The sequence below is a fragment of the Cavia porcellus genome, unplaced genomic scaffold (genome assembly GCF_034190915.1).
Source record: "Cavia porcellus strain 051 isolate PalLab524CR breed Dunkin Hartley unplaced genomic scaffold, mCavPor4.1 scaffold_2, whole genome shotgun sequence".
NCBI lineage: Eukaryota > Metazoa > Chordata > Mammalia > Rodentia > Caviidae > Cavia > Cavia porcellus.
The window spans coordinates 59241541-59267086 of NW_026947485.1; the positions used below are offsets into that span (position 1 = coordinate 59241541).

Sequence of the window (25546 nt, forward strand, 5' to 3'; positions counted from 1 at the left end):
ACCATTTGTGAAGCATGAGAATATTTGCCACAAGATTTACCATATTAATGCTGGTGTCATCCTTATCTGAGAAATGAGTAGAAGTTTCTGAGATATCTTCTATTTTTAAGAAAAGCCTAAAGAATTGTTATAATCACATTATACAAGAAAAAGTTCTGTTCTTAAGCAATTCAGTTTCAGTGAATTGGGGAAATAGTTATTGTTTTAGTGAAAGGTAAGATCCACTTTTGATTTGGGCTACAGCCAGTGCCAGGAATAGAGAGCACTGAGTTTTCTTCAGCTGAACTTTTCTTACATGTAACCTTGGACTATACTGTGATTTTGTTATTCTTTTCCTGAAACAATGATTAACTGCGTCTTAGAAGAGTTTGTAGAAGAAACTGTGCAACGAGCATTTAGTATCCTTATGTAATTTATACATGAATGCTCTTTTCTGAAAAGTCAAAAGGAGTATTTCCAAATCCACAACTTCCCTTAGTTTAGACTATGTTTTCTTTTTTGTTCATCTCCCACAGATAGCACAGTTTCTGCTATCTAACTGGTGCTCAGAAAATATTTTAAAAATGAGGATCTGAGTGAATGATAGTAATTAGCTAAGCACTGAGAATGCAAAGATAAACAAAACCTCATGTATCCTTCCCATATACAGTTAGAAATGCAAAGTTGCAAATGTAGTGAATGCTCAGAAAAAAAGGGAAATGGTGCTATCAGTATTGTAGTGCCTACAGTAGATTTTACACCTGATCAGGGAAGTCTTCCTTGAAGTCATGTTGTTTAAAAGAAGATTTGAAAGATGCGACAGAAAGAAAGATGGAGGTAAGAATATCCCAGATGGAGAAAATACCATGTACAAAGCTCCTGTAACTGGATGGAGCATAAAACACTGCACAATGTCCAATGCTGTTAGAATGGAGAATGAGGAGGTGTCTGATGACACACAAGACTGGAGAGCCACATTCAGAACCACATTGTAAGAGGCTTTGTAAAGAGCACTGTATTGACCTTGTGAGCAAAAGAAAAGACCTAAGAAGTTTTTACTCAGATTAAAATTAAAATTAAGAGATTGTTCTTGTAGCAACAGAACAAATTGGAGTATGAATAAGCAGGTAGAGTAGGAAGGACTTTGTTTTAATTTGAACAAAAGATTGTTAGTTTGACTCTACACTCTAGATGTATAGACAGAAAGGCAGATGGATTTGAGAAATGTTTAGGAGTCACATGGGTAGGTGCTGGGATATATTTGATATACTGGAAGGAGTGGGGAGCGATGACCAGGTCTGGGAGGGAAAGATAATGAGCTGTCTTTAGAAATGACTGGTTCCTTTTGAGATTCTCTTCACTCAGTTTCTTGCACTATGGTATCACAGCTTCCACTTTCATTCTGTTAATATTGGTACTGTCCATGGTTCTGACCTAAGGCTCCAAAGTCTAATCTGAAGCCGAGCTGTGAAATACAGTTTCCACATGTTACTGTTGAACACAGGATATGTAGCTCATCCAAACTGAAATTGCTATAAGTTCAAGACATATATTGGTTTCCAAAGAGTTGGTATGAAAAAGAGTGAAAAAATATGATCATTAGTACTTAAAAATATTGATTATGTGTTGAAATGATAGTATTTTGGATATATCAATAAATACATGTTAGCTTTTTCTTTTTTACCTGCTTAATGTGGTTAGAAAATATAAAAATGTATGTATGGCTCATGTCTTAGTTACTTTTTACTCGTTGCTGAGACAAAATACCTGAAGCCCAAGTTGGGAAAGGAAAGGTTTATTTCTTACAGTTTTTGGAGGTTTCAGTCCACACTCAATTGGCTCCAAGGCAGGCAGGCATGGCTGGGCCGCAGTTCATGGCGGCTGCCAACAGCAAGCAGAAACCAGCAAAGAGCAAGACACACCTTCTTCCTGCCATTACATCACATCCTGGCTCCACCCCTTTGTGGGTGGAGCACTGACACCATCAATCCAAGCACTAGATGATGAACGAATAACAAATGCACAATTCAAACTCCTGAGGCCTGGGGGTCACAGACATAAACCATGGCAGTTCATTGTGTATTTCCACTGAGCACTGCTGCTCCAGAGATTGGGCCTACTGTCTCTTCACTGCTAGTTCCTTGGGCCCAGCAATTTGCTTAGTTGCCAGAATATTTCATATCATTTTATGTCTCATGTTCTTTTCTCTCATTGAAAGTTTATTCCTTTTCTCTTTCTCAGATTAAGTATGATTCTTACTTTTTTGTTCAGCTCAAATTACCCCTATACTATATGAAACTTTTCCAATTCCTTGAGGTAGAATTAAGCATACCTGCCTCAGAATCTTACTTGTTCTGTTAATGCTTTTATTACTAGCTAATTCCCAGGCTTGTGTATTGTTTCATATTCATTTGTCTTTCCAGAGAGAGTGTAGGCTTATGCAAGTACAGTGAAATCTGATTTATAACTCTAATTGTGGAAAACTGATAATCAATTATATGCATGGATTATTCTTTGCTAGACCTGAGGTTGGTCAGTAAAGACCTGGTGAATAACAACCAAGTCTATGCATATTAAATAGCTACTGTGTGACTGGTTATGACTCAGATATTTCACAGATAGTATCTTGAACCTCTCAACCCTGCAAGATAGATTGATTACCCTGCATTTTGGAATCTTGTAAAAGCTCAAATTATTCAAAGTAATAGAACCGAGACTCCATTAGACTGTAAAGCTCTGTGGCCAGATTTATTGCCTTTGTAATTCTATGAATGCTGAAAAGTGGATTTAAAAATGAAGATTGTATATCCACAATATAAAGTATAACCAAATCCTTTCTGGAATTGTTATAAGGTTAAATGAGATAATATATGAACATGGTCTATGTGTCTGGTATATAACATGTATGTATAGTATATAATATATTACATACATTATGTATAAATGTATAGTAGCTCATATATATATCTGCATGGATAGTATCCAGGTAATGCTTGTAAATAGCACGTTTCATTAAACACTGACTTATTTTGCTCTTGAGGCTCATGAAAGCTGGGGTGTTCTTACTTTGGGGAGGAGCAAGGTAGTCTCTGTAACCTCCTCATTGTCCTCTCACATGCTCATACTCATATATATCCAGGCTCACATGGAAGTCACAAGGAAAATTCTCTCTGGGATAATGCATTTTACCAATATTTTTCTGCTATTCTCACTTATTGGTTAAAGGCTCTCATAGTCAAAGAAAGTAATGCAGGAAGGCAGCCTCTCTGTCTCTCTCTGTCTCTGTCTCTGTCTCTCTGTCTCTGTCTGTCTCTCTCTCTCTCTATGTGTTGGTAATGGAGCTGGGGCAAGGATAATAACAGGAAAGCTAGCAAGCATTACCTTGGTTGTGTTGTCTTGATGCATTCCTCTCCCTGCTGTCTATTACTGAAATACAATATTTTATAATGAAGACCTCTTTCTTCACCACTTCGGGAATACTTGTGAGAAACTACAGTGGAATAAATATGAATTATAGTCTGATATTTGTGTGCAGGTCACATGTCAAGATGCTAGGCTTTTGAGAAATGAATTTAAGCAAGTGAAATGTGAAGATATATTGTACAGGAACTGTGGTCAGATAAGGAAAATCAATCACTCTACAATCTTCAGATCCCTGTAATCTTGAAATTTTAATACTAAAAAATTTCTCAGTTTCTACTGGCACTTGACTAAGGTTAGAGGCAGCTTATGAATGCCAGATAGTTGCTTCTCCTCTTGATTCTCCCAATTCAAATATTTCAAGGTAACAACTAAACCAATTCTCTGTCAGCAGTATGAAGAAACTATTACCAGTATGTGTTGTTGATTCCTGACCAAAAACAGACTCAAGTGTTGATTCCTGACCAAAAACATAGTCAAGTGTCAAGCAGGGAAGAACTTCCACTACTTAAAAAAATCTTTGAATTGCCTGTCAAATATATTTAAACATCTTCTTACCTATTACAGGACAAAATTGTCCATCTGCTGAAATTGCTATTTAGGGCATTATTACTATGATGATTATTTTGACAGTACTGGGGATTTAACTCAGGGCCTTTCTGCTGGCCTACATCTCCAGCCCTTTTGAAGTCTTTTATTTTGACATAGCATCACTAAGTTACTCCCCCTGATGGGCTCCAATTTATAATCCTCCTGATTCAGCCTCCAGGAGTACTGGGATTACAGACATATACCACCATGCGCCAATAAGAATTTATCTTAGTTACTTTCCTGGTAACCTGCAAAACAAAAGAGGCTTTTCCTGTATGTACAATAAGGTCTCTGTCATCTCATTTGTTAAACTGTCACATGACCAACCTAGACTAATTAGTGGCAGTGGGAAAGGAGATCTCAATCTTACGTTAGTAGTATAATTGCTATGTATCTTATACTTCTGGGAGTCAAGATAGCTGTCATTGATCTGAACAAGATGCTATCAGCAAGGAAGATTAGAGGGAAAAATAGCCATTGTGGAAGAAATAAAATTCATCTGGCAGGGGATATACCTCAGCGGTGCAGCACGTGCCTGGCAAGTGCAGGGTCGTGAGTTTAATTTCCAGTACAAACAAACAAACAAACAAAAAATAAAATAAAACAGTCTGTCAGGATATCAACAAAGAAGATTTGTTGGATGAATGAATGTGGGTTGCATTATAACTTTCAGAGTTCCTAAAGTGTTTGCATTTGTGGGTGTCTTCTTCCATATACATTGTCGGAAAACATTATATGACTGAGTTGATATAAAGACAATACAATCAAAGCTAGATTTGTTATTATATATTCACTGTTATTATTTTTTCTGGTTTTAAAAATTAAAATGAAAGTATTTTGATGGACTCCTAAAAGTTTGCAGATTCCAGACTCCGTACTTGTTGTGTCTAGTAGATAGTCTGACCCTGAGTCTATGCTGTCTTTCCAGTTGGATTGTAGAAAGATGAGATCAGGGACCATGAATTAAGCTTTCTGTCACACTTCAAGCCCTTACTGCAGCCACTATGCATAGAAGAGCAGCTCACAAGTACTATTTTTTGTTTATTTATTTTAAAAATCTTTTATTTTATGGAAAAAAGTAAAGCAAAATTTCATAACAAAATTACAGGAGAATAATAATAGTTAATCCATCAAGCACTTTCTTTCCCTCTCATTACTAGAATATCTATTATACATTTTGGTTCTTATTACCCTTTCAGTTTTTATTATTTTTTATACTAGAGAGACAATATGATATTTACAAATGTGAGTCATTTATTTCACATATGAGGGTAATCTCAAATTGCCTCCATTTACTTATAAAAACCACAAGATCGTCCTTTTTATAGTTGAGTAGTATTCCATTGCATAAAAATATCACATCTTTTTCGTCCATCCTGTGTTTGATGGGCACTTTGGTTGTTGCCAAGATTTAGCTATTACAAATTGTGCTGCTATAAACATGGGTGTACATAATAAAACTGAAAGAGTAATAAGATCCAAAATGTATAACAGATATTGTGATAATGAAGGGAAAATGCTCAAAAGTATATAACCATATGTTTAAGTGTGCACGATAGATAACCATTCTAGTAAGTTTTTGTTAGTTCATCAAGCAGAATAGTTTGTGCTGTCATTGTTTGACTGTCTACTTTGATTCTGTGGCTTGGGCAACTAATTCTAAGATAACAATATGTAAGTTATCAACTAGTGATTTCTTACTATTTTTTGACATTCTATATTATTTCTACCTTTTTTTCTTTTGCTTTTTTTTCTCTAAATAAAAAAATTCTTTGCAAAAATACAGTGAGTATTTTTTTAAAGTAGTTAATCAGTGTACAAGATATGGGCATATAAAATTCTCCAAATAATATTAGCACAAACCTTTCTTTTCAATGAACTAATAATAAGTTAGTACATCTATTTTGTATTTTTTTTCTTTTTCCCTTCCTTGCTTTCCCCATTCCCCCATCCTAGTTCCTTTTTCCTTTTGAATAGTCTTTTTTCCCCATTTCACAATATCTATTGTATGTTTTGGACCTTATGTACTTTAACTGTTCCTCATACTAGAGAGACAATGTGATACTTATACATAAGTCTGATTTATTGCGATACTTATACATTTATTGTGATACTTATACATAAGTCTGATTTATTGCGATACTTATACATTTATTGTGATACTTATACATAAGTCTGATTTATTTATCTTGAGTGTGGTCTCTAGTTGCATTCATTTACCTACCAACAAGTGCTATTGACCTGACCAAACTTATCTCTATTTCTTCCTCTAGGGTGATCCAGGTCCTCCTGGTCCTTATGGTCCTCCAGGAACCCCTGGTATTGGACAGCAAGGTATTAAGGTAAAAATGTTTGTGTCTCTGTCCACTGGTGACTGTTGAATTTACCTTAGGGGCTGGGAACTGTGACTTGAACTCTGTTCAACATAACTGTAATAAAAACAGGGAACTTTCAGCAGAAATTACTTTCATTCAATATGCTCAGATGCTGTAATATGTTAGTCAGGGGCAGTTACCATAAGAATAATCAAACTGTTGTTTTTTATTTGGTTGGGATGGAAAAATTTGCTTGTCTCTGAGTATCTACTCTTTCAAAATGTACATGTAGTCCTGTTGAGATTCATGGGCTCTAAATATTAACAGGCAAACATGTTCCTGGGAAGTGAAACACCTTAACACATCAGCTCCCGCTGGCTTGCCTTAAATAAGCATGGAGGGGTAGAAACCAGAGGGACAGTGGCACAGAATAAGTAGATGTTGACAGAATGGGTTGTGTGGCGCTACAAAGTTAGGCAAAATCCCTAGTGGGGTACCCTGCATCATGCAATATATGAAAGAGTAGGAGTGCTTGTTTTAAATGGCTCTTCTCTGTGGTTGGGATAGTAAGACTTTGAAGCAGGACAAAAATACAGAACTGTACAGAACAGTGCCTTGAACAAGTAGCATTTCTATGATGAGTGCACTGAGAGAATCTGAGGAAGGTGTAGTTCATATAGGCAGATTCACTGTAAAAGGGTTTGAAGAAGATTGAGTATAGGAGAATAAAACAGAGGTGAGATATGACAGGAAGCGGGGAGGAAAGAGTGGCACTCTACAGTGTGGCAGGGAATAGCACAAATGCTGTTAGCCTGCCTGCTCAGGATGTAAACGAACTGCCGCACAGTGCATGCTGCCAGGACTACAGGAGAGCTTAGGAAGGCCGAAAGGGCTGTGTTGCACTCAGACAAGTAGAGATGATGAATATTTTATGGTTATTTCTTCAAGTAATGCTTCCTCCTCTAGAATTATTTTAACATATATAGATATGAAAAGTTTTGTGACCTACCCTTGTTGAGATCTCCAGAGTATTTTGTGGTGTTTATGCTTCATTTAAAAACTCATACTCTACTGTTTCTTTTTCAGGGAGAACGAGGCCAAGAAGGACGAACAGGGGCTCCAGGACCCACCGGAGTTGGGGAGCCAGGACAGCCAGTGAGTGGTGAAACTCGCAGATAGAATAAAAAGGAGAAACGTAATATCTTCATGTTCTTTCTGGTCAGAATAAATGGTAAAGTGAATCTATATTGTATCTTTCTGGGTAGAAGAGACAGTGGACTACAAGGATCAGATCCGAGTGTCATTTTTCACAACACTGGCAATAGGGATATAAAATGTGTACATATGATGGTTTTGACTGGCTCTCTATTGCTGTAATCTCCTAATGTTATTTAGTTAGTTTGAGGAGTTTGCCTGTGTTGAAATTTCCTAGGAGACAAGTAGAACTAGACTAAAGCCTGGTGTCTCCAAGTTATGATTGACTGTTTTATAAACATGAGAAGAATAACTGGAAATAAGGATCTTACTCATTATCTAATCCAAAAGCATGCCCTAAAATTGGGATTGTTGTGTATGATGGTACTGAGTTAAAACTTGTTTTATTCACAACTCTACCTTATGTAATTTGAAGTTTGCTATTGTTGGGGAAGAAAAAAATTTCTATTGGGAGAGATCTGAAGAGGAAATGAATAAAATATGACTACTCTTGTATAAGAAGCTTCTCTCAAGTAATCATTAATCTCCTAGGAAAAGAACTATAGTGAACTTATTGAGGTACAAGTTAAAACAACTGACCACATATAGCTGGTCTTTCCATTTAGCTTTATATTACATCATTCCTCATATGTAAATATAAATAGGAATAGATATATGTGTTTGCTATTCTCTCTGACTGCAGCAACAGTATATATATAATTTTTTAGACAAGGCCTTGCTGTGTAGTTATGTACTTCAGGCTTTTAACCCACTGTGTACTCCAAGCTTTCCTTGAACTTCCAGCAACCCTCCTATCTCAGCCTCCCAAGCGCTGGGATTTCAGGCATGCATCACCACTCCCAGCTGTGGAAGTATAGTTTTTTGAGGTCTGGGATTTTAGTATTAGTGTACACTAATTTAAAAAGAAATACAGCATCTTATGGAGAAAAAAAATCCATTGGACTAGTAATCTAGAGCTTAGTGATTTATTCTTAATTTCCATTAAATAGATAATGATCTTAAAATTGGACCACAAACTTTTCTGAGCCTGCATTTTAGTCATGGGTTGCTGTATAATAACCTGCCTCGAGGTTTAGTACTTTAAAATAGTAAGTTATCATGATTCTGTAGGTTGACTGGTGAGTTCCACATAAAGTGAAGTTAGTTGGAGCACTAAAATAGCAGAAAGTTAAAAAAGGCCTCACTAACATGGCTGGAAGTTTGCTTCTGGCTGAGCTGGGACTCAGCCACCGTTGCGCAGAGACCTCTGTTCTCTTCCATATGGGCCTTACGTGTGGTTGCCTTCACTTCCTCATAAGACGGCAGCTAGAATCCAAGTAGGGGTGTTCCAACAGGAAAAAACCACTTGTTAAGCTCAGTGTCAGAAATTGCATGGCATCATTTGTGTGATACAGTTGGCTAAAACAAGCAGAAGGCCAGCTCAGATTTGAGCAGAAAAGCAAAAGGTTCCATCTCCCGTTGGAGACTGTCAAAGAACTTGGAGATATGCTTAATTCACCATGGTCACAAATTATAACTTCTGTAAAATTAAAATATTGCTAACTTTCCTATCTTTGTTATTTTCAGAGTTGGAAACACTGAACTAAATTTCTAAAAATATCAGGGAAAGAAATGCAATTTTTTATTCTTTAATATAAATTGATGGATATTTTGTTCAGATAACTTTGTGCTTTGTGCTATTATTTGCACCTTCTAGTTTTTAAAATATTTTTATTTTTAAGTAATGGAATACTTTAAGTATATTGATAAATATAGGGAATGATTTAGCAAAATTCCAATAAGAAAGCAAGCTTATGTAGGAAATTGGCTCTCTTTGATTTATATTTTATTTAGAAAACATAAAGCATGGATAGTTGGGTGTGATGGCTCACACCTTTAATCCAGCACTTGGTGAGGCTGAGGCAGGAGGATCGCCATGAGTTGGAGGCCAGCCTGGGCTACATAGTGAGACCCTGCCTCAAAAAAGCAAAAAACAGAACACTACTATGGATAAAAATAAAATCTCCATAAACTCTTTCAGACAGTGTAAGAAACAAGAACACTTATCAACTTATGAGATTGGCTTCTCTTAATGAAACAAATAATAATCATAGTAAGAGGAAAATTGAAAAAATTGTGAATAAACATACAAAAAACCTTAACAAAGGGTTAATAAATAAAATTAAGCAATATTAGATAATTAGATCGCATGACCATGTAGATTATGTTCAATGGATATAAAGCTGGTTTTATAATTAAAAATCAGTGTAATGTATCATAGTAAATGATACGATCATATTCAAAGATATGGAAAAACATTTCACAAAGTTCAAAATCCTCAAAAATCCTAATAGAACATAATAAACCCTCTTAGAACTGAGAACAGAGTGCAACTTCCTTGGCTTCCACACAAATTCCAAGCTAACATTTTATTTAATGGTTAGAGACGGGATGCTTTCCAGGAAGATCAGAACTAAGACAAGGATGTCTGTTTACACCAATTGTATTCAGCGTAATAATAGTTTTAGCCAACTCAAAGAAGAAAAAAAGAGATAAAAGGCATTGAGTTAAGAAAGACAAAAATAAAATGGTTGCTATTTGCAGACAACATAATTCTTTCATAGAAAATCTCAAGAAATCTATGAAAAACTTCCTGGCATCAACAAGTGAGTTCAGCTCAGTCACAGATTAGAAGATGATTTTATTTTTTTATAGTAGTAATGACCACATAGAAAGTAAACTTTTTAAGTTTACAGTATGAGTCACAATTGCTAAAAATAAATACTTAGATATAACTCTAATAAAACATATATAGAATTTGTACAAAACTGCAAAACACTGACGAAAGAAACTAAAGAATATTTAGTAAGTTGAAAGTACCATTTGCCTGGTTGAAGGATTCAACATCAGAAACTTGTCAAACCTCAATAAATTATTATAAAGGTTTAGTATAAGTCTTTAGTGTGCCAAGAAGATATTTTTGTATCTCTGGACAGGATAATTTTTTAAGATAAGACAAAGAAGCGAGAATAATTAAAACAGTCTAGAAAAAGAACACATTTTGGATAAATCACACTACCTGGACATGATTAATTAGCTATAGTAATTAAGACTGTGTGGTACTGGCAGATCATAGCTATATGATCAAAGGAACAGAATAGAAAGCAGATACAGACTGGCATAAGTATAATAGCCAACAGATCTTTGATAAAGCTACAAAAGCAATCCAAAAGAGAGGAAGTGAAATCTTCAAGAACTGGTGCTGGAGTATTTGGATATCCATGAACAACAACAAAATGAACTTTAACCTAAGTTTCCCATAGTATACAAAAACTAACTCAAAATGGACCAGTTATTTAAATGTAAAAGTTAAAAACAATGAAACTTTAAAAGTAAAACATAGGAAAAAAATCTTTGTGATGAAGAGATTGATGAATGATTCTTAGATGTGTTATCAAAACCTGATTTAGAAAAAGGATTATCTGAATTTCATCAAATGGAAAAGGTTGGCTCTATTAAAGCTTGTTTTTTGTTTTGTTTTGTTTGGTTTTGTTTTGGCGGGGCAGGGGCCCACAGGTGTGCTCCACAACACTCTACATTCTTAAAGACTGTTAAAAGGTCAAAAAGACAAGCAACTGACTGGGAGAAAACATTAGCGAACCATAAGCCCGGCAAAAGATTTGCATCTGAAACATAAAATGCTCTCAAAACTCATTATGTACAATATACAAGTATGTGTGTGCACGTACACATCTAGTCATGCTTTTTTTTTTTTTTTTTTCAAGGCTAGGATTGAACCCATTGTCTTTGCACTGAACTTCACACCTTTCAAAATTTCTTGTTCTGAGACAGGATCTTGTTAAATTGTCACATTGCTGAGACTGGACTTGAATTTATATTCCTCCAATCTCAGCCCCTCAGAGTGTTGGATTACACGAGTGAACCGCTAGTGATTACTGAACATTTTTTAAAAATTAAAGTTTTTTTTATTAGTGCATGTTGGTTACACCTATTGATACACATACATATCACATCTTAATTCTTTTCGTCTCTTTTCTCCTCCTTTTCCTCCCTCTCCCTTTATCTCCAGTATTCTGCCAATCTGCAAAAGATTTATCTCTTTGTTTTGTATTGTCTATATTTTATTGTACTCTTTGAGATCTGTTTGAATTTCTTCTGTCTCTGATCAATTTCACTAAGTATTATGGTTTCAAGGTACATCTAATCGTTATTTCTTCCTGTTGAAGTGTTCTCTATACCAGTATGTGGTGACCATCTTTGTCTCCTCTGATCAATTTTGGGTTGAAGTCTACTTTGTTTGAAAATATTTATAGCTACTATTGTTTGCTTTTGGGCTCCTGTTACATGAAAATGACTTCTGTCTTTTGAATTTTTTGTATGGTTTTCTTTAAATATAAACGTGTTTTTGAATGTAACACATTTTTGGGTTTGGTGATTTTTTTTTTTTGTACTGGAACTGAAACTCATGACCTTGTACTTGCTAGTGGGTGCTTATGCTGCTGAGCTCAATCCCCAGTTCTGGGTTTTTGTTTTTAATGAATTCTGCTGATCTATGTCTCTTGATTAGCTAGTTGAAACTACTTACCTAGAGAAAAATTAGTGAAAGGTGTGGGCTTATTCCTCTCACTGGATTATTTCTCTGTTGCTAATTCCTTTATTTCTTCTTTTATTTAACTGCTCACTCTGCTTGTTATTGGCTGACATTGATGTCTTTTTTGTTTGTGTCTGTGATATACATACATATATGTTTTTTAATAGTGCTGATTTGGTGGTCATGAATTTCTTTAAGTTTCTGCTTGTTGTGGAAAGTATTAATTTTTCTCTTAGTTTGGAAGATACTTTTGCAAGATACATTAATCTGGGTTGAAAGTTACTTTTTTAAAGGGCTTGAGGATGTTTCTTCCATGTTCTCCTGACCTTCGTGTTGAGAAACCTGCAGCAATTCTGATTGCTTTACCTTCAGAAACGATTGTTGTTTTTTTTCAGATTTTAACATTCTGTTCTTGTGTTCGACTTCTAGGATTTTGACTATGATCTCCGTGGGAAGTTCTTTTATTTATGAGTGCATGTTTGCAGTATCTAATGATTATAAGCATCGTGGGGAACCAGTGTGCATATATAACACACCACACTCTTTTTCTGATTTTCACCCCCTAGCCCTCCTTTCTCTCCTTGCCCCTTCCAACTTGTGGTCCCTTTCCCACTTGCAAAAGCTCTGTTTTCATCATTTTTTTCCTTAAGTTCTTTTTTCCACTTCTCATCTCTTCCCTCCTTTCTATTTCTCGTTCACCCATCTATTTGAAAAAAGGTCTCCCTACTTCCTGTTTGTCTATCTTCTGTTTTTGTTCTGTATTTATACATTTTTTTAAAGTTTTTATTGTAAGAAAAATAGTGTAATATTTAAGCTTGTGTGTCTGACTTATTTCAGTTAATATTTTGGCCTCAATTTGTATCCATTTACTTATGAACACCTCAAGTTTATCTCTATGGCAAAATAAAGCTCTATCATGCATAAGTACCACATTTTCTTTATCTGTCATCTTTTGATGGGCGTATAGGTCATTTCCAAAATTTAGCTACTACAAATCCTGCTGCTTTGGATGTGGGTATGCATGTATCCCAATGATACGATGTCTTCAATTTCTTTAGGAAGAAACCAAGAAGAAGAATAGCTAGGTCAAGTGGAATTCCTATTTTTAGTTTTTTGAGGAATCTCCATTATGGTTTCCATTGTGGTTGTATTAGCTCCTATTCTCACCAACAATGTAGAAGTATATTTTTCTTCCTTGCATTCTTACCAGCATTTGTTATTATTTGATTTCTTGATAGCCATTCTTTCTGGAACAAGATGGTATCACAATGTTGTATTTATTTTCACTGCTGTAATGGCCAGCAATGGTGAACATTTTTTCATGTGTTTATTGGGCATTTGTACTTCAGAGAAATGTCCATTTCAGTTGCCCATTTTTGCTTTGCTCTTTTATTTTTGGGGAGTGTTACATTTTTTAGTTCCATATATACATTTCAGATATTAGTCCACCATCTGAGAAATAGCTGGCTATTTTCCACCCTCCCTCCCATTTTGTAGATTGTCTATTCTTTCTGCTGGTTGTTTGCTTTGCTGGGCAGATCCGTGGCTATTTTTTCCCCCAATGCCATGGTGTGTAAATCTGATAGATTAAATGAATATTCTAGCTCCAGTACCTAACTCTGAACTGTCAGCAATCATCTTTATGTGATTACTACTAGTTTTGTGCTGATACGGCAAGGATAACTAATTCATGAAAAGTAAATGAGCTGAAACTGCCAAGGTAATCTGCTTTTTGTGCAAGGTTATTCAAAATACTCTCACTAAAAAAATCCCCTGAAATAGAACTCTAATTACTTTGAGGTTAGGAATAAAGTAGATGACACTGTTTTAAAATAATGGCCATTTATTATTATTATTACTATTTAGCAAATTTATTTTTAATGCTTGCAGAGTATATTAAAGTCACATATTATTAGCACCACTGATTTCATTAAGGCAAGTATTTAAAATGTAATGAGAAATCTTATTTTATTTTACTGTTAATGTCTTAGGAAAGCTTTTCAGTGATTAGACTATGTTAATTGATAATTAGTTTCCTCCACTAGATTTTTTTTATTAGAGGTGTTTGTTAGCAGCCCCATAAGTATATCACATGTACTTATGACCTTGAGAAGGAAATTGAGATTTTTATAGAGGCATTTCTGTCTTTTCAAAATGATGCACAATTATTATCTGTCAATTAAAATGTTTAAAAAATGATCCTTTGGTACTTCTTAACAAATTAAATGTGTGATTCATCTAACCCAAGTGCCTGCCATTTGTCTCCTCTAGTTAATAATTATCTTCCATCCTGACGGTGAGGCTGACAGCCTGAATACACAGGATGTGTGGAGTATTGCTCTGGTGGTTTAGAGGAATTAAGGCTTGGATTTATAAAATCTCCTAAGTGTTTGGCCATGAGTGTTAACTGTTCTCAGCAGCTCTGAACATGGAACTTCTTACACCTCCCATCTCTGTGCTTTACCCTACCCCAGGAGCCCTAGGAATGCTGAGCAGGGAGATTTCCAGTTTGTGAGAGTTTGTGGTGCTGGCGCTCTCCATAGTTTAATGGAAACTCCTTTAGAGGCCCCCTTGTTTGTAAAGACCACCACAAAAGGACTCCAGTAACAATTGATGGACTCAGTAAAAATAGTTTTGATAATCACAGCAGCTTTTAATAGGTGCTTAATATGTAAGAGCATCAAATTTCTCTGAATCCTCACATTGACACTTGTGGTTGAGGTAGATGTTAGCATTATTATCATTTTGAGGTCTGGGCTGAACTTTAGAGAGAAGGAATTACTTGTGTAAAGTCATGTTGTTAATACATGGCACACCTGGGATTTGAACTTCAGTCCAAAAGACACTAAAGTTTCCCTATAACTATGATGTTGGATTAGCAACAGATTTATTTGCTAGCAGAGTTCCTTCTACCTATTGGGTGTTTGATAAATGTTTGTTGAATGAATGAAAAAAAAAACTTCCTTATGCTTTTTGTTTGTTTGTTGTTTCCATTCTTGAAGGTGCTAGGAAGCAAACTCAGGACCGTGCACATGCTAGGCAAGTGCTTTACCACTGAGCTACACTGCAGCCCTGTTCCTTATGTTTAATGTACATTGTGTTCTTTTATTTGTCATGCCATTCAGGAAGAAGCATAACTTGCTAATATTCTCTTTGTCAAAGGGTGTGATATTAATTTGGCACTTTTCAAGTCAGTTTGCAATCTAATTTTCACACTCATTTTTATTTTTCCTTAGCTAATTGTTCTGCCATTCAAGTAAGCTGTCAGGTATATTAGTGCTTTGATTAAGGTTTTAGAGTGTTAAAAGCTAGGTTTCGGAGGAATGTTGCAATTTAAATCCGATTATATGTCAGATTTTTCTTTTAATTAAATTCTTTACAAAGTTGTGTATGCATAGATTTTAAAAATGACTGTCTTTTAAATATACGATATTAGGGAAAGACAGAAATGAACAGTAGGATATAGTTAAATTTCTGTTTTATGTACAAATCTACTGATGACCAATTACTGATGAGCATAGTGCTATATCCCACTTCTGCTACTGGGCTCTTGAGAGGACCTCTCTTAAGTAACCCTGGATTACTCACTTCAAACTTCACCCCGCTTCAAAGATCACCCCGGTCTGAAAGGTGCTGACCTCAGTGATTGTAAGGGACCCAGCTTTGTTCTGTCATGAGTTGGTTTCCCCTGCCTCTGAACCTTAATTATTCTCCAGGTTTAACAGAGCAAAAGCTCAAGTTTGTGCTTTTAAGACCCTTGTTGTCTTTCTGATCTTATTTTGGCTTCTGAGCAAGAAGAAAAAGAGAAAATTTGTAGCTGTCAAACTTCCCAGTTTAAATAAAGACCTCACTGTTGTATTTATTTTTCAGTTAATGTGTTTCCTGTCAGGCTGCTGCGAAGCCTGGGACAGTGTTGTTTTGCTTCGCAGTGTCAGGAACCCTCTCCTCTTCCGGTGTATTTCCATGCAATAGTTACATGGGTTTCTTAATTTTAGTCACTGATGCAACTACAGACACACTCAGCCACCTTATCTTTATCAAAGGGGCCAAACACATTCATGTAAGAAAGGTAACCCCTTTAACAAATGGTGCTGGAAAAACTGGCTTTCCATATGCTGAGGGAAAAACTAGATCAATGCCTATCGCTATGTACTAAACTGAAATTAAAATGTATCAAAGATCTAAATATTAAAGCAGAAACACTAAATCAGCGGGAAGACAAAGTAGGTAGACATCTTGAAGACAAAGGTATAGGCAGAGAGTTCATACACAAAATACACACTGTACAAGAAGTACTTCAAAGAATCAACAACTGGGAACTCATCTTGTTAAAAAGTTTTTACGCATCAGAAGAAATCACCAACAGAGTGAAAAGAATGAGAAAAAATTTTAGTCAACTGTCATCAGACAAAGGACTTCTATCTACACTACATAATGAATTGAAAAATATCAGGCCCGCCAAATTCAAAGACCCAATCTAAAAATAGGCATCTCAGATGAATATGCACTTCTCAGATGAAGAAATACAAATGGCAAATAAATATATGAAAAATGCTCAACATCACTGATCATTTCAGAGATACAAATTAAAACAACACTGAGATTCCATATCACTCCAGAAAGAATGGTATCATGAGGAAATTAACCAATAACAAATGCTAATGAGCTATAGGGTAAAAGAAACCCTATTCCACTGTTGGTGGGAGTGCAGACTGGTGCAACCACACTGGAAATCAATGTGGAGTTTCCTCAAAAACTAGGATTGGAGGTTCTCCTAGAATAAATAAAAACATCATACCACAGTGATATATGCTAACCCATGTTTATAGCAGCACAATTTGTAATAGCTAAATCTTGGAAATAACTCAAATGCCCATCAGTTGAAGAATGGATAAAAAAAGGTGTGGTATTTTTATATAGTGGAGTACTACTGAGCAATAAAGACAAACTCGAGGCTTTTATAAGTAAATGGATGCAACTTGAGACCATACTGATAAGTGAAATAAATTAGACAAGCATGTGTTAACATTGTGTTGTCTCCCTAGTATAAAAAGCTGAAAGAGTAAATAAGATCCAAAATGTACACTACATATTGTGGAAGTGAAAGGGGAATAAACTACTCAAAAGAAAAGAACAACTGTGATGGAAGAAAGGAGAGAAAGAAAAAAGGGAAAAGAATATATATGTGCATTCTATTAGTTCATTGAAAAGAAAGATTTATGCTTTCATTGATCAGTTTTTCATATCTGGACAACTAATTTGAAGGTAATACACAATATATTAGCCATTGTTAATCTCCTATTTTGTTTTGAAATTCCATATCATCATTTTTATTCTTTTTTCTTTTTAAAATAAAAAGACATTTAGTTACTGAGATTGAAAGCTCCATTTCCTTTTAATAATCCTATCATGATAGCAATTTACATTAGTGGATTTAATCACTTCTTGAAGAAATTCAAATTTTAATTTACATTTATCAGGACAGAAATTAAAGCACATGTAACCAGTGTTCAATGCTTAGCAACAGTTGTGAGTGATTTCTTCACCAGGCTTCCCTGATACTCAGTCAAATTATTAAATCACTCTGTATCTTTCTGCAGATCTCACAGTCATAGATTTTTAGCCTTTTCTCATAGGATTTATTTCCTAATCCTTATTTTGAAGCATCATTCAATTTACATTTTCTTTTAATTTGAAGACACTGGAATAGAAACTCTTATGCCAATCAAATGGAACAAATCTTTAATTAATGGGAATATTTTTTACCGCTCTCTCATTCTACTGATTGGAGTGAACCTCAGTAGAAGAGTCCCCTAAAAACCTAATGGGACTATTCATTATTATGTCCACGTGAATTAAAACATAACCATTTTTATTCTCTCTCTTGTCTTCCATTTCTCCCCTTTCTATTGTTTTTTCTTTGCCCTCTGCTCCTTACTCCCTCCTTATATAACCAGGGTCCCCGTGGTCCTGAGGGAGCACCAGGAGAGAGGGGCGTACCTGGAGAAGGAGTTCCAGGCCCAAAGGTAAGAATAGATGCTTAATTAGGAAAATGTGCTTTGTCTTGCACAGCCATGAATTGCAAAAGTTTTAAAATGCCAATTTTCATATGTCAAGTATTTGTACCCTATGAAGTGAAGTAATATGTAAATTTCCCCTTATGGTGAAATTATAATTATAAAGTAAGAAATCAGCAGACTTCCATTTTATATATCTATCACATATAAAATTATATGGAAAAAGCTCTTAAGGTAGTTTAATTTCTTAAATCCACAATTGTAAGTAGCATCTTTATAACCAGAAATTGTTATTGGGCATACTGATGGCAACACGTTGCTCACAGTTTTATTTTGAATAATACACAGATAAGAAAAAGTTTAATATAGCAATTTGTAATAATGTTGCCATCAATACAATAAGAAAAGTAATTTTACTGTATGAACAAAATGTTAAGAAAGACCTTTGACCCTGAAGATTCAAAAGGTCTTTCTGCTTCTCACGTATAACTCTGGAAACTCTGATAACTCCACACCAGGGGTTGGCCCACTTTTGCTGGCAAAAGTCAGAAAGCAAATATTTTAGGTATTATAAACCATATGATATCTGTTATCGTATGATATCAACTGGTACAGCTTGAAAGCAGCCATAAACAAGGTATGAATGGATGAATGTGGCTCCGCAAATGAAACTGTTTCCTGCAGGCAGGTTGCAGTTTCTTGTCCCTGGTCTATGTAGTTTAACTAAAACCTGTAATATATTTGGCAAGAAATACACGGGAAATGGTTTTCCAGAATACTTTGGGTAAGATCACCAAAATTTCAGAGTAAGTAAAGATACACCAGAGAATCACAGGTCTTCTCTATCAGTCATTCTGTCAGGTCATTCTGTCACCTCAATGTGGTCTCATGCTCTAAAATTGCATCTCAGTCTGAGATTCTTCCATTACGATCAATATTCACCTCCCTATGAGACATTTTAACATTATTAGAGGGACAACAATTAACCAGAACAAAGTATTTGCACCAACTTGGTTTGAATTTTAAAGGAGGTCTTTGTTAACACATTAAAATCTGTAACAATAATGGAAAAATATTTGGATAAATGTGATTAATTCCTTTGACTGTTTTTAGAAAATAGAGGCCAGCTGTTTTGTGCTACAATTCAGAGAGCTTTATATTATATAATTCTTGGGCTTTTGTGGCACCTAGAAAATTTTGTTTCTATGTATAGTTCAAACAAACTGTATCAGCATTGCTGAAAAGTTAAAAGTTCAAAGTCTCCTCTGAGACTCAAGGCAGGCTTAACTGTGAGACCCTGTAAAAATCAAATAGCCAGGATTATTTCTCTTATATTCTGTGCATATGGTATGTTTTGAAGATAAGTAAAGATAAAGATGTGAGACACTACAAAATATATTCCAAGATAGGACTTAGTGGCATGTTTAATATATCTTTATACAATATACAATCTGATATAATGAAATGCTCCAGTATATAATAATTCAATGGTATTGGTCTTACCAAAGAGACAGCATATTATGTTCAGTGTGATTTTAGGGACAAGTATACTGTACGTGATTAAATTCTGTGGTGATGTTCAGAAAACCCTGTTGTTCAGCATACTTCATTCCCCAGCCAGTCAGGCCAGTGGGCGTTCTCTATATGTGGCTAATTTATAATGATATGGGAAGTAAGGGTCTAAAACTTTAGATATAGCAAGATACATTATTATATTTTCTGAGGTTTGGTTTATTTGATTTTAGTCTCTGTTTTTATTTAATTTAATTTAATTTTTTTTACTTTTATCAGTACCGGGGATCAAACTCATGACCTCGCGCTTGCAAGGCAGGCGCTTATGCCACTGAGCTAAATCCCCAACCCTTAGTCTCTGTTTTAATAAATTCATTAGAATTGAAATTATTCATTTGTAGTGAGCAATGAATTTGGATGATTTATTTAAAAATAATTTTGAATCACAATTCATAGGAATCATAATGTAAACTCTTTTAAAATCATTATATTTATTAGTACATTGATATTTTGTCCATGCACTTTCAGGGTGAAAAGGGTTCTGAAGGACCAGTTGGCCCCCAAGGATTACAAGGCCTATCAATAAAAGGGGACAAGGTATTGTACATAAAGTATATAATAAAAACTGTATTAGTCACTTTCTTATTTTTGGCAGAAATTATCTGAGGAGAAGAAGTTTATTGTGGTGCATGGTTTTGGAAGTGTTGGTCTGTGGTCAGCAGGTTCCAACACAGAAATAGCATGTTAGAAGGGTCTGGGCAGAGAAAAGTTGTTTATATGACAGTCAGAAAAAGGAAGAGCCAGGAATTAGAATACATCCTTCCAGATCACACCCGCAGTGACCCATCTTTTCTAACCAGGTCCTACTCCTAAGGGCACATTCAGCCAGGAATTTATCAGTGGATGAATCCTTTGATTAGTACAGCACTCACATAATTTAATCCACTTCCAAATACATGAGGCTTTTGAAAGACTTTTTAAATTTAAACTATAATGTTCCACTCTTGGTCCTCAAAAGGTCATGTCTATCTCATTATACAAAAGAAGTTTAGTTCATGTTTAAGAACTGTCAAAGTCTTAACAGTTTTAACATTGCTAAAAAGTCCAAATCCAAAGTCCTCTCTGAGACTCAAGGCAGACTCTTAGCTGTAAACAGTTATAAAACTCAAAAAGAAAAAAGAACCTTTATAAAAATAAAAAAGAAATCAAAAATCAAAAATATCTATATCTCCAACATACAATGATACAGGGTAAATATTCCCCTTGCAAAAAGGGAAATATGAGGATAGAAAAGAATGGGACCACAACATAAGTTAATCTCACCAGCCAAACATTAAATCTTGTAGCCCCATTTCCAGCACCCAGAGCAGATTATGGCAAGATGTAAATTTCAAACCAGCATAGCTGGTTGTAACCCACATGGCCTCTTGAACTGGCTCTGCTGACTGCCTTTGGCTTTCTTCAGCAGATGATTCTTGTTCCTGGCACCTCCAATTTTCTCAATCTCTACTGCACATATGGCATCACTCTCACAACTTTATGCATCAGTCTTTCAGGGGTGCACTGCCTGGCTTCCAGGCCTTCCTTTGAAATCTGGGTGGAAGCCCCCATGACCCTATGACTCTTGCATTTTACGTGCCTATAGACCAACACTATGTGGATGCGTAGGTCTGTTGCCACCTCAAGTAGCAGCCAGACCCCATGAACCATGGCTGTAGCATCCTCTGACTGCTTGCCTGGCTAAATTTGAGAATTTATTTTGCTCTATGGCCCTGAATGAGCAACATACCCTGGAGTTCTCTTTTCAAACAAAATGTTTACACTTTGTACCTTTAAACCTGCCATGGATAGGGCCTTGCTGACTTCTGAGATATTCTCAAGGCATATTTCTTCTTGTTCCTATGCAAAGTACTGAGCCCCTTTTTAATGTTAACATTTTCAGCAACAAATTCTCCTTTGTCCCACCTTTGCTGGTGTTTCCTTTCTGGTAAAATTTTTGATATTTTAAAGCATTCAGCTCTGACATTTGCTCCTGATTCTTCCTTAGATCTGGCTAAAAACAGCCAGCTGTGGCCATGTTACAGACTGAGTGTTTGGCTGTCTTTGAATTTCCTCTGTTAGATTAATTAGTCTGCCACCCTAAAGTCTCAGGGAAAAATGAAGAAAAATTTCTGGCAAACTGTAATACACATGGCCTGTAATCTACCTATGGAGTTTTTGTTCCCAGCTGAAACCTCTTGAGTATGAGTATCACTGTCCACATTCCTAACAGCATTCTTATCTTCTGAGTTCTGAGCAGTATCACTCATGACACATTGCTCACAACATTCTATGGCTTCTCTAACTTACACTCTAATCTTCTTCAAAAACCTGTAAACAAGTTCTAAAAGCTTCTGAACTACATGGTCAGGTACATATACTATCTGTGCCAATTTTCTCAAAATACCTTATACCTGGAATTTAAAATACTGCATACCTGCAACTTTAAGGGGAGAGGTTTATTTTGGTTTACAATTTCAGAGGTTTTAGTCCATAGTTAGCAGGCTCCAAAGCAGAAATAGCATGGGTGGAAGTGCTTTGTGCAGTGAAACTGCTCACATTTTGATAGCCAGGAAGCAGAGAAAGAAGGGAGGAGCCAGGGTCAAGAATTTTCCCAGGTCACATCCCCCACTGACCCACACCTTCCAGCCAGGTCCTTCCTCCCAACAGCACATTCAGCCACAATCTTTTCTGTGGATGAATCCACTACAGAGTATAGTAGAGTGCTAACAATTTAATCATGTAAAGACTTTTGGAGACTATTATAGATCTAAACTATAAAATAAATAATGCCAGTGAAATTATTTTGTCATTGGTCTTTATGTAGGTACATTTTTGAGCTGTATAAAATATAACAACCATTTAACCAGGTATCCAGGTAATTATGAATCTAATATAGGGAAGTTATACTTCTATGTGGGATGAATCATAGTTTGGAATTCCTATTATTTATATTTAGAACAATGCCTTTATTATTTGTATTCTAACTAGCAGTGACTTTTATGATCAGCAAACAACTTTGAAGGCAGATATTTGTGAAAGATACCTCTTTTTTAGAAAGAAAATAGTCATTAGAGTTATTGACGATCTCATTATGAGACAGCATATCTATCTTCAAATCCTCATTTAAAAACATTACTTTCAAATAGGGGTAAAGTAAAAGAACTCATGTCAGGAAACTATTGTTGATGCCCTCAGCAAGGACCCACAGGAGTTCAGCTATGGTTGGGCAAAGTTCATGATGGAAGCTGTGAACTTTGGGAAACTGACAGTGACTCCAGATGAAGATAAAGGACTAGGAATTTCCCTAGGATTTGGGCTTATGTTAGGAAGTTGGGACGGGGGGTAGTCAAGAAATGCAGGGCGGGGGGAGTCTGGATTAAATGCCACTATGAAGTTTAATTTTAAGATCCAGACTCATGTAGGAGCTACAAGAATGGACTGAATTGTAACTGGTTAAAGAAGAATTAGCAATTCATTTCAGCCAATGTAAGGAGGTATTGGGTGCTTTTTGGGAATTTAGACAGTGTTTGGTCTGTTCTCAGATGTGATTACAGTGTGGCCTTGCTTTTGTCTTGGCCAGTCACTTTGTTTGATGCTGACAATGTGTGAATTTGTTTATATTCAGCATCACATCAAGGGTAAGGCCAGCTCCTGGGTGTCAGACAGTTGCTTTATTCTTTCATGCTGTCTTTATGTTTTCTTTAAAACAGCGTCTCACTATGTAAGTCAGGTTGGTCTTGAACTCACTATGTAGCCCAAGCTGGCATTGAACTCTCAGTGGTCCTCCTGCCTCAGCCACTTGAGTGCTGGGATTACAGGCATGTGCCATATGCCCATCTTTATTCTTTCTTATTGGTGATTCATTTTATTTAAAATATCTATACATTATAGGTTCCCCCAAATATAAGACATAGCTGGAAAATAATTAGCCTTGAAAACTGGAGAACAAAAATGCCAGCCCCAATCAGTTTATCCTTGCCTTACCCACCTTACACAGTAGCCACTGAGCAAGAGACTAGTGATACAGGTAAGACTGTGTATATTTAAATAGAAGAGATAATGATGAATAGTGAATGATATAAGCTTTAGACATAATATAATTTTAAGTTCAAATGGATCGGTTTGTTTGCAATTTCAGCTACAAAATAGGTTAAGATGATCTTTCTTCTTTTAAAGCAATGAGAACCAAATACAACAGAATTGCTGTTTTATGACTTCAGTAAATTAACTTTTCCAAGGGTCATTGTGATGTAGTATCTGCGTTTTTACATCTGGAGCAGATGCAAAGGAAGCACATTACAGTATCAGGACATTATCATACATACCAAAGCTTTCATTGACTCTTTCCTTAGCAAATCAGTAAAATCACCTCTCTTGTTTCTCTATATGTTTCCTATGCATTTACATATACCTTTAGATTTAGATAAGATCAACACCTTTAAGAGCACACCCATAAATATGTATATATATGTATTGTGCATGCAATAAAATATAACCGATAATTACAAATAACTGCACAAAAAGATATCTTCCTTATGTTTGTTGACTATTTGTAAAATATTTACGCAGTGGACTTGAATCTCACCTCTGTCATCTAACAGTTATAAGAACTAGATGGAGTGGATTACTTAATGTCATCTGAAAAATGGGGACAGCCTCTGCAGAGGGTACTGGGAAGGCTGAGTGACGTAAACTGTGAAAAGTGTTTTAGTCTAGTGAAATCTGCATAGTGTGTAGTGAATTTCTGAGTCAAATAATTCAGTTCTGAATAAAAATTTGACTTCATACTGTTTTCTTACTTCATCTATCTATCTATCTATCTATCTATCTATCTATCTATCTATCATCTATCTATCTATCATCTATCTATCTATCTATCTATCTATCACCTATTTCTCTATGTATGGGTACTGGAGATTGAACCCAAGGCCATTGCACTGAGCTATATGCCCTGCACTTTAAATTATTTAAAAAAGATTATATTAAGAAACATCTTGCTAAGTCACTAAACTGCTCAGGCTCGGGTCAAAGTCACAGTCATGTTGCCTTGGCCTCTCAGATTGCTGGGATTAAAGGTGTGTATCACTGTGCCTGGCCCTTGATATGTATTGAGACCAAGTGTTGATGCAAAGCAAAACACTAGGAAGTGTAATCCAGGGTATCTCTCAGTGCAAGTTTAACATACTTTAATATTATATGAAATTAGTGCTTTTGTTCATAGAAGTATTTATTTAACCCCAACTGCTTGCCTGTCTTTTAAAATAATATGTCATTGGAACATAGGCACACTTGTTCATTTAGGCATTAACTGTCCATCCTTTTACCATTGATCAATAACAAATGAGACTTTATTTTGACCCTTAAGCCAAAAATCAACAGTTCAAGAAAAAATTTGTGAACCTTGATGTAGTCTAAAGATAACTGCCATTGAAATAAACATGCTTACTCCTGTTTCTCAATAGAATAGTCAGTTCTTAGTAGTCAACTTGCTTGACCTATGTATTGACCCCTAATCTTCTTAAAACCTTCTCTTTGCTTCTTCAAACCTTCTCTCTGGTTGCTGCCTGCCAGTCTCCTCTGTTGCTCTTTCCTCATTTCTTTGGCCTCCAATGATTGTCGCTTATAAAGAACTTAGTCCTTAGATTTTCTTTTTTCTGTCTCTTGGTATAGTTACCCAGTCACGGCATTAAATCTTGCTTTTATGCCACAGGATCCCAATTTGTATCTGCAGTCCAGACCTCTTGCACTCATGTAATATCTTCTCTTAGATGTCTGTCTTAAGCATCTCAGACTTAACACATCTAAAACAGAGCTCCTGATTTCACCTCTGGCCCTGCCTCATCCCTCAGGCTTTTCCTTTTCTG

The 25546-nt window shown here is 35.7% G+C and overlaps 1 protein-coding gene across 1 annotated transcript in view; it reads left to right on the forward strand.

Annotated features, from left to right (window-relative positions):
* The window catches only part of Col28a1 (collagen type XXVIII alpha 1 chain), a 182803-nt gene that overhangs the window by 37688 nt on the left and 119569 nt on the right, over positions 1-25546 (forward strand). The window contains exons 12-15 of the mRNA XM_013158142.3: positions 6264-6332; positions 7392-7460; positions 18069-18137; positions 20169-20237. Coding sequence (XP_013013596.2) covers positions 6264-6332; positions 7392-7460; positions 18069-18137; positions 20169-20237 — 276 coding nt within the window. The remainder of the gene's footprint in view (positions 1-6263; positions 6333-7391; positions 7461-18068; positions 18138-20168; positions 20238-25546) is intronic.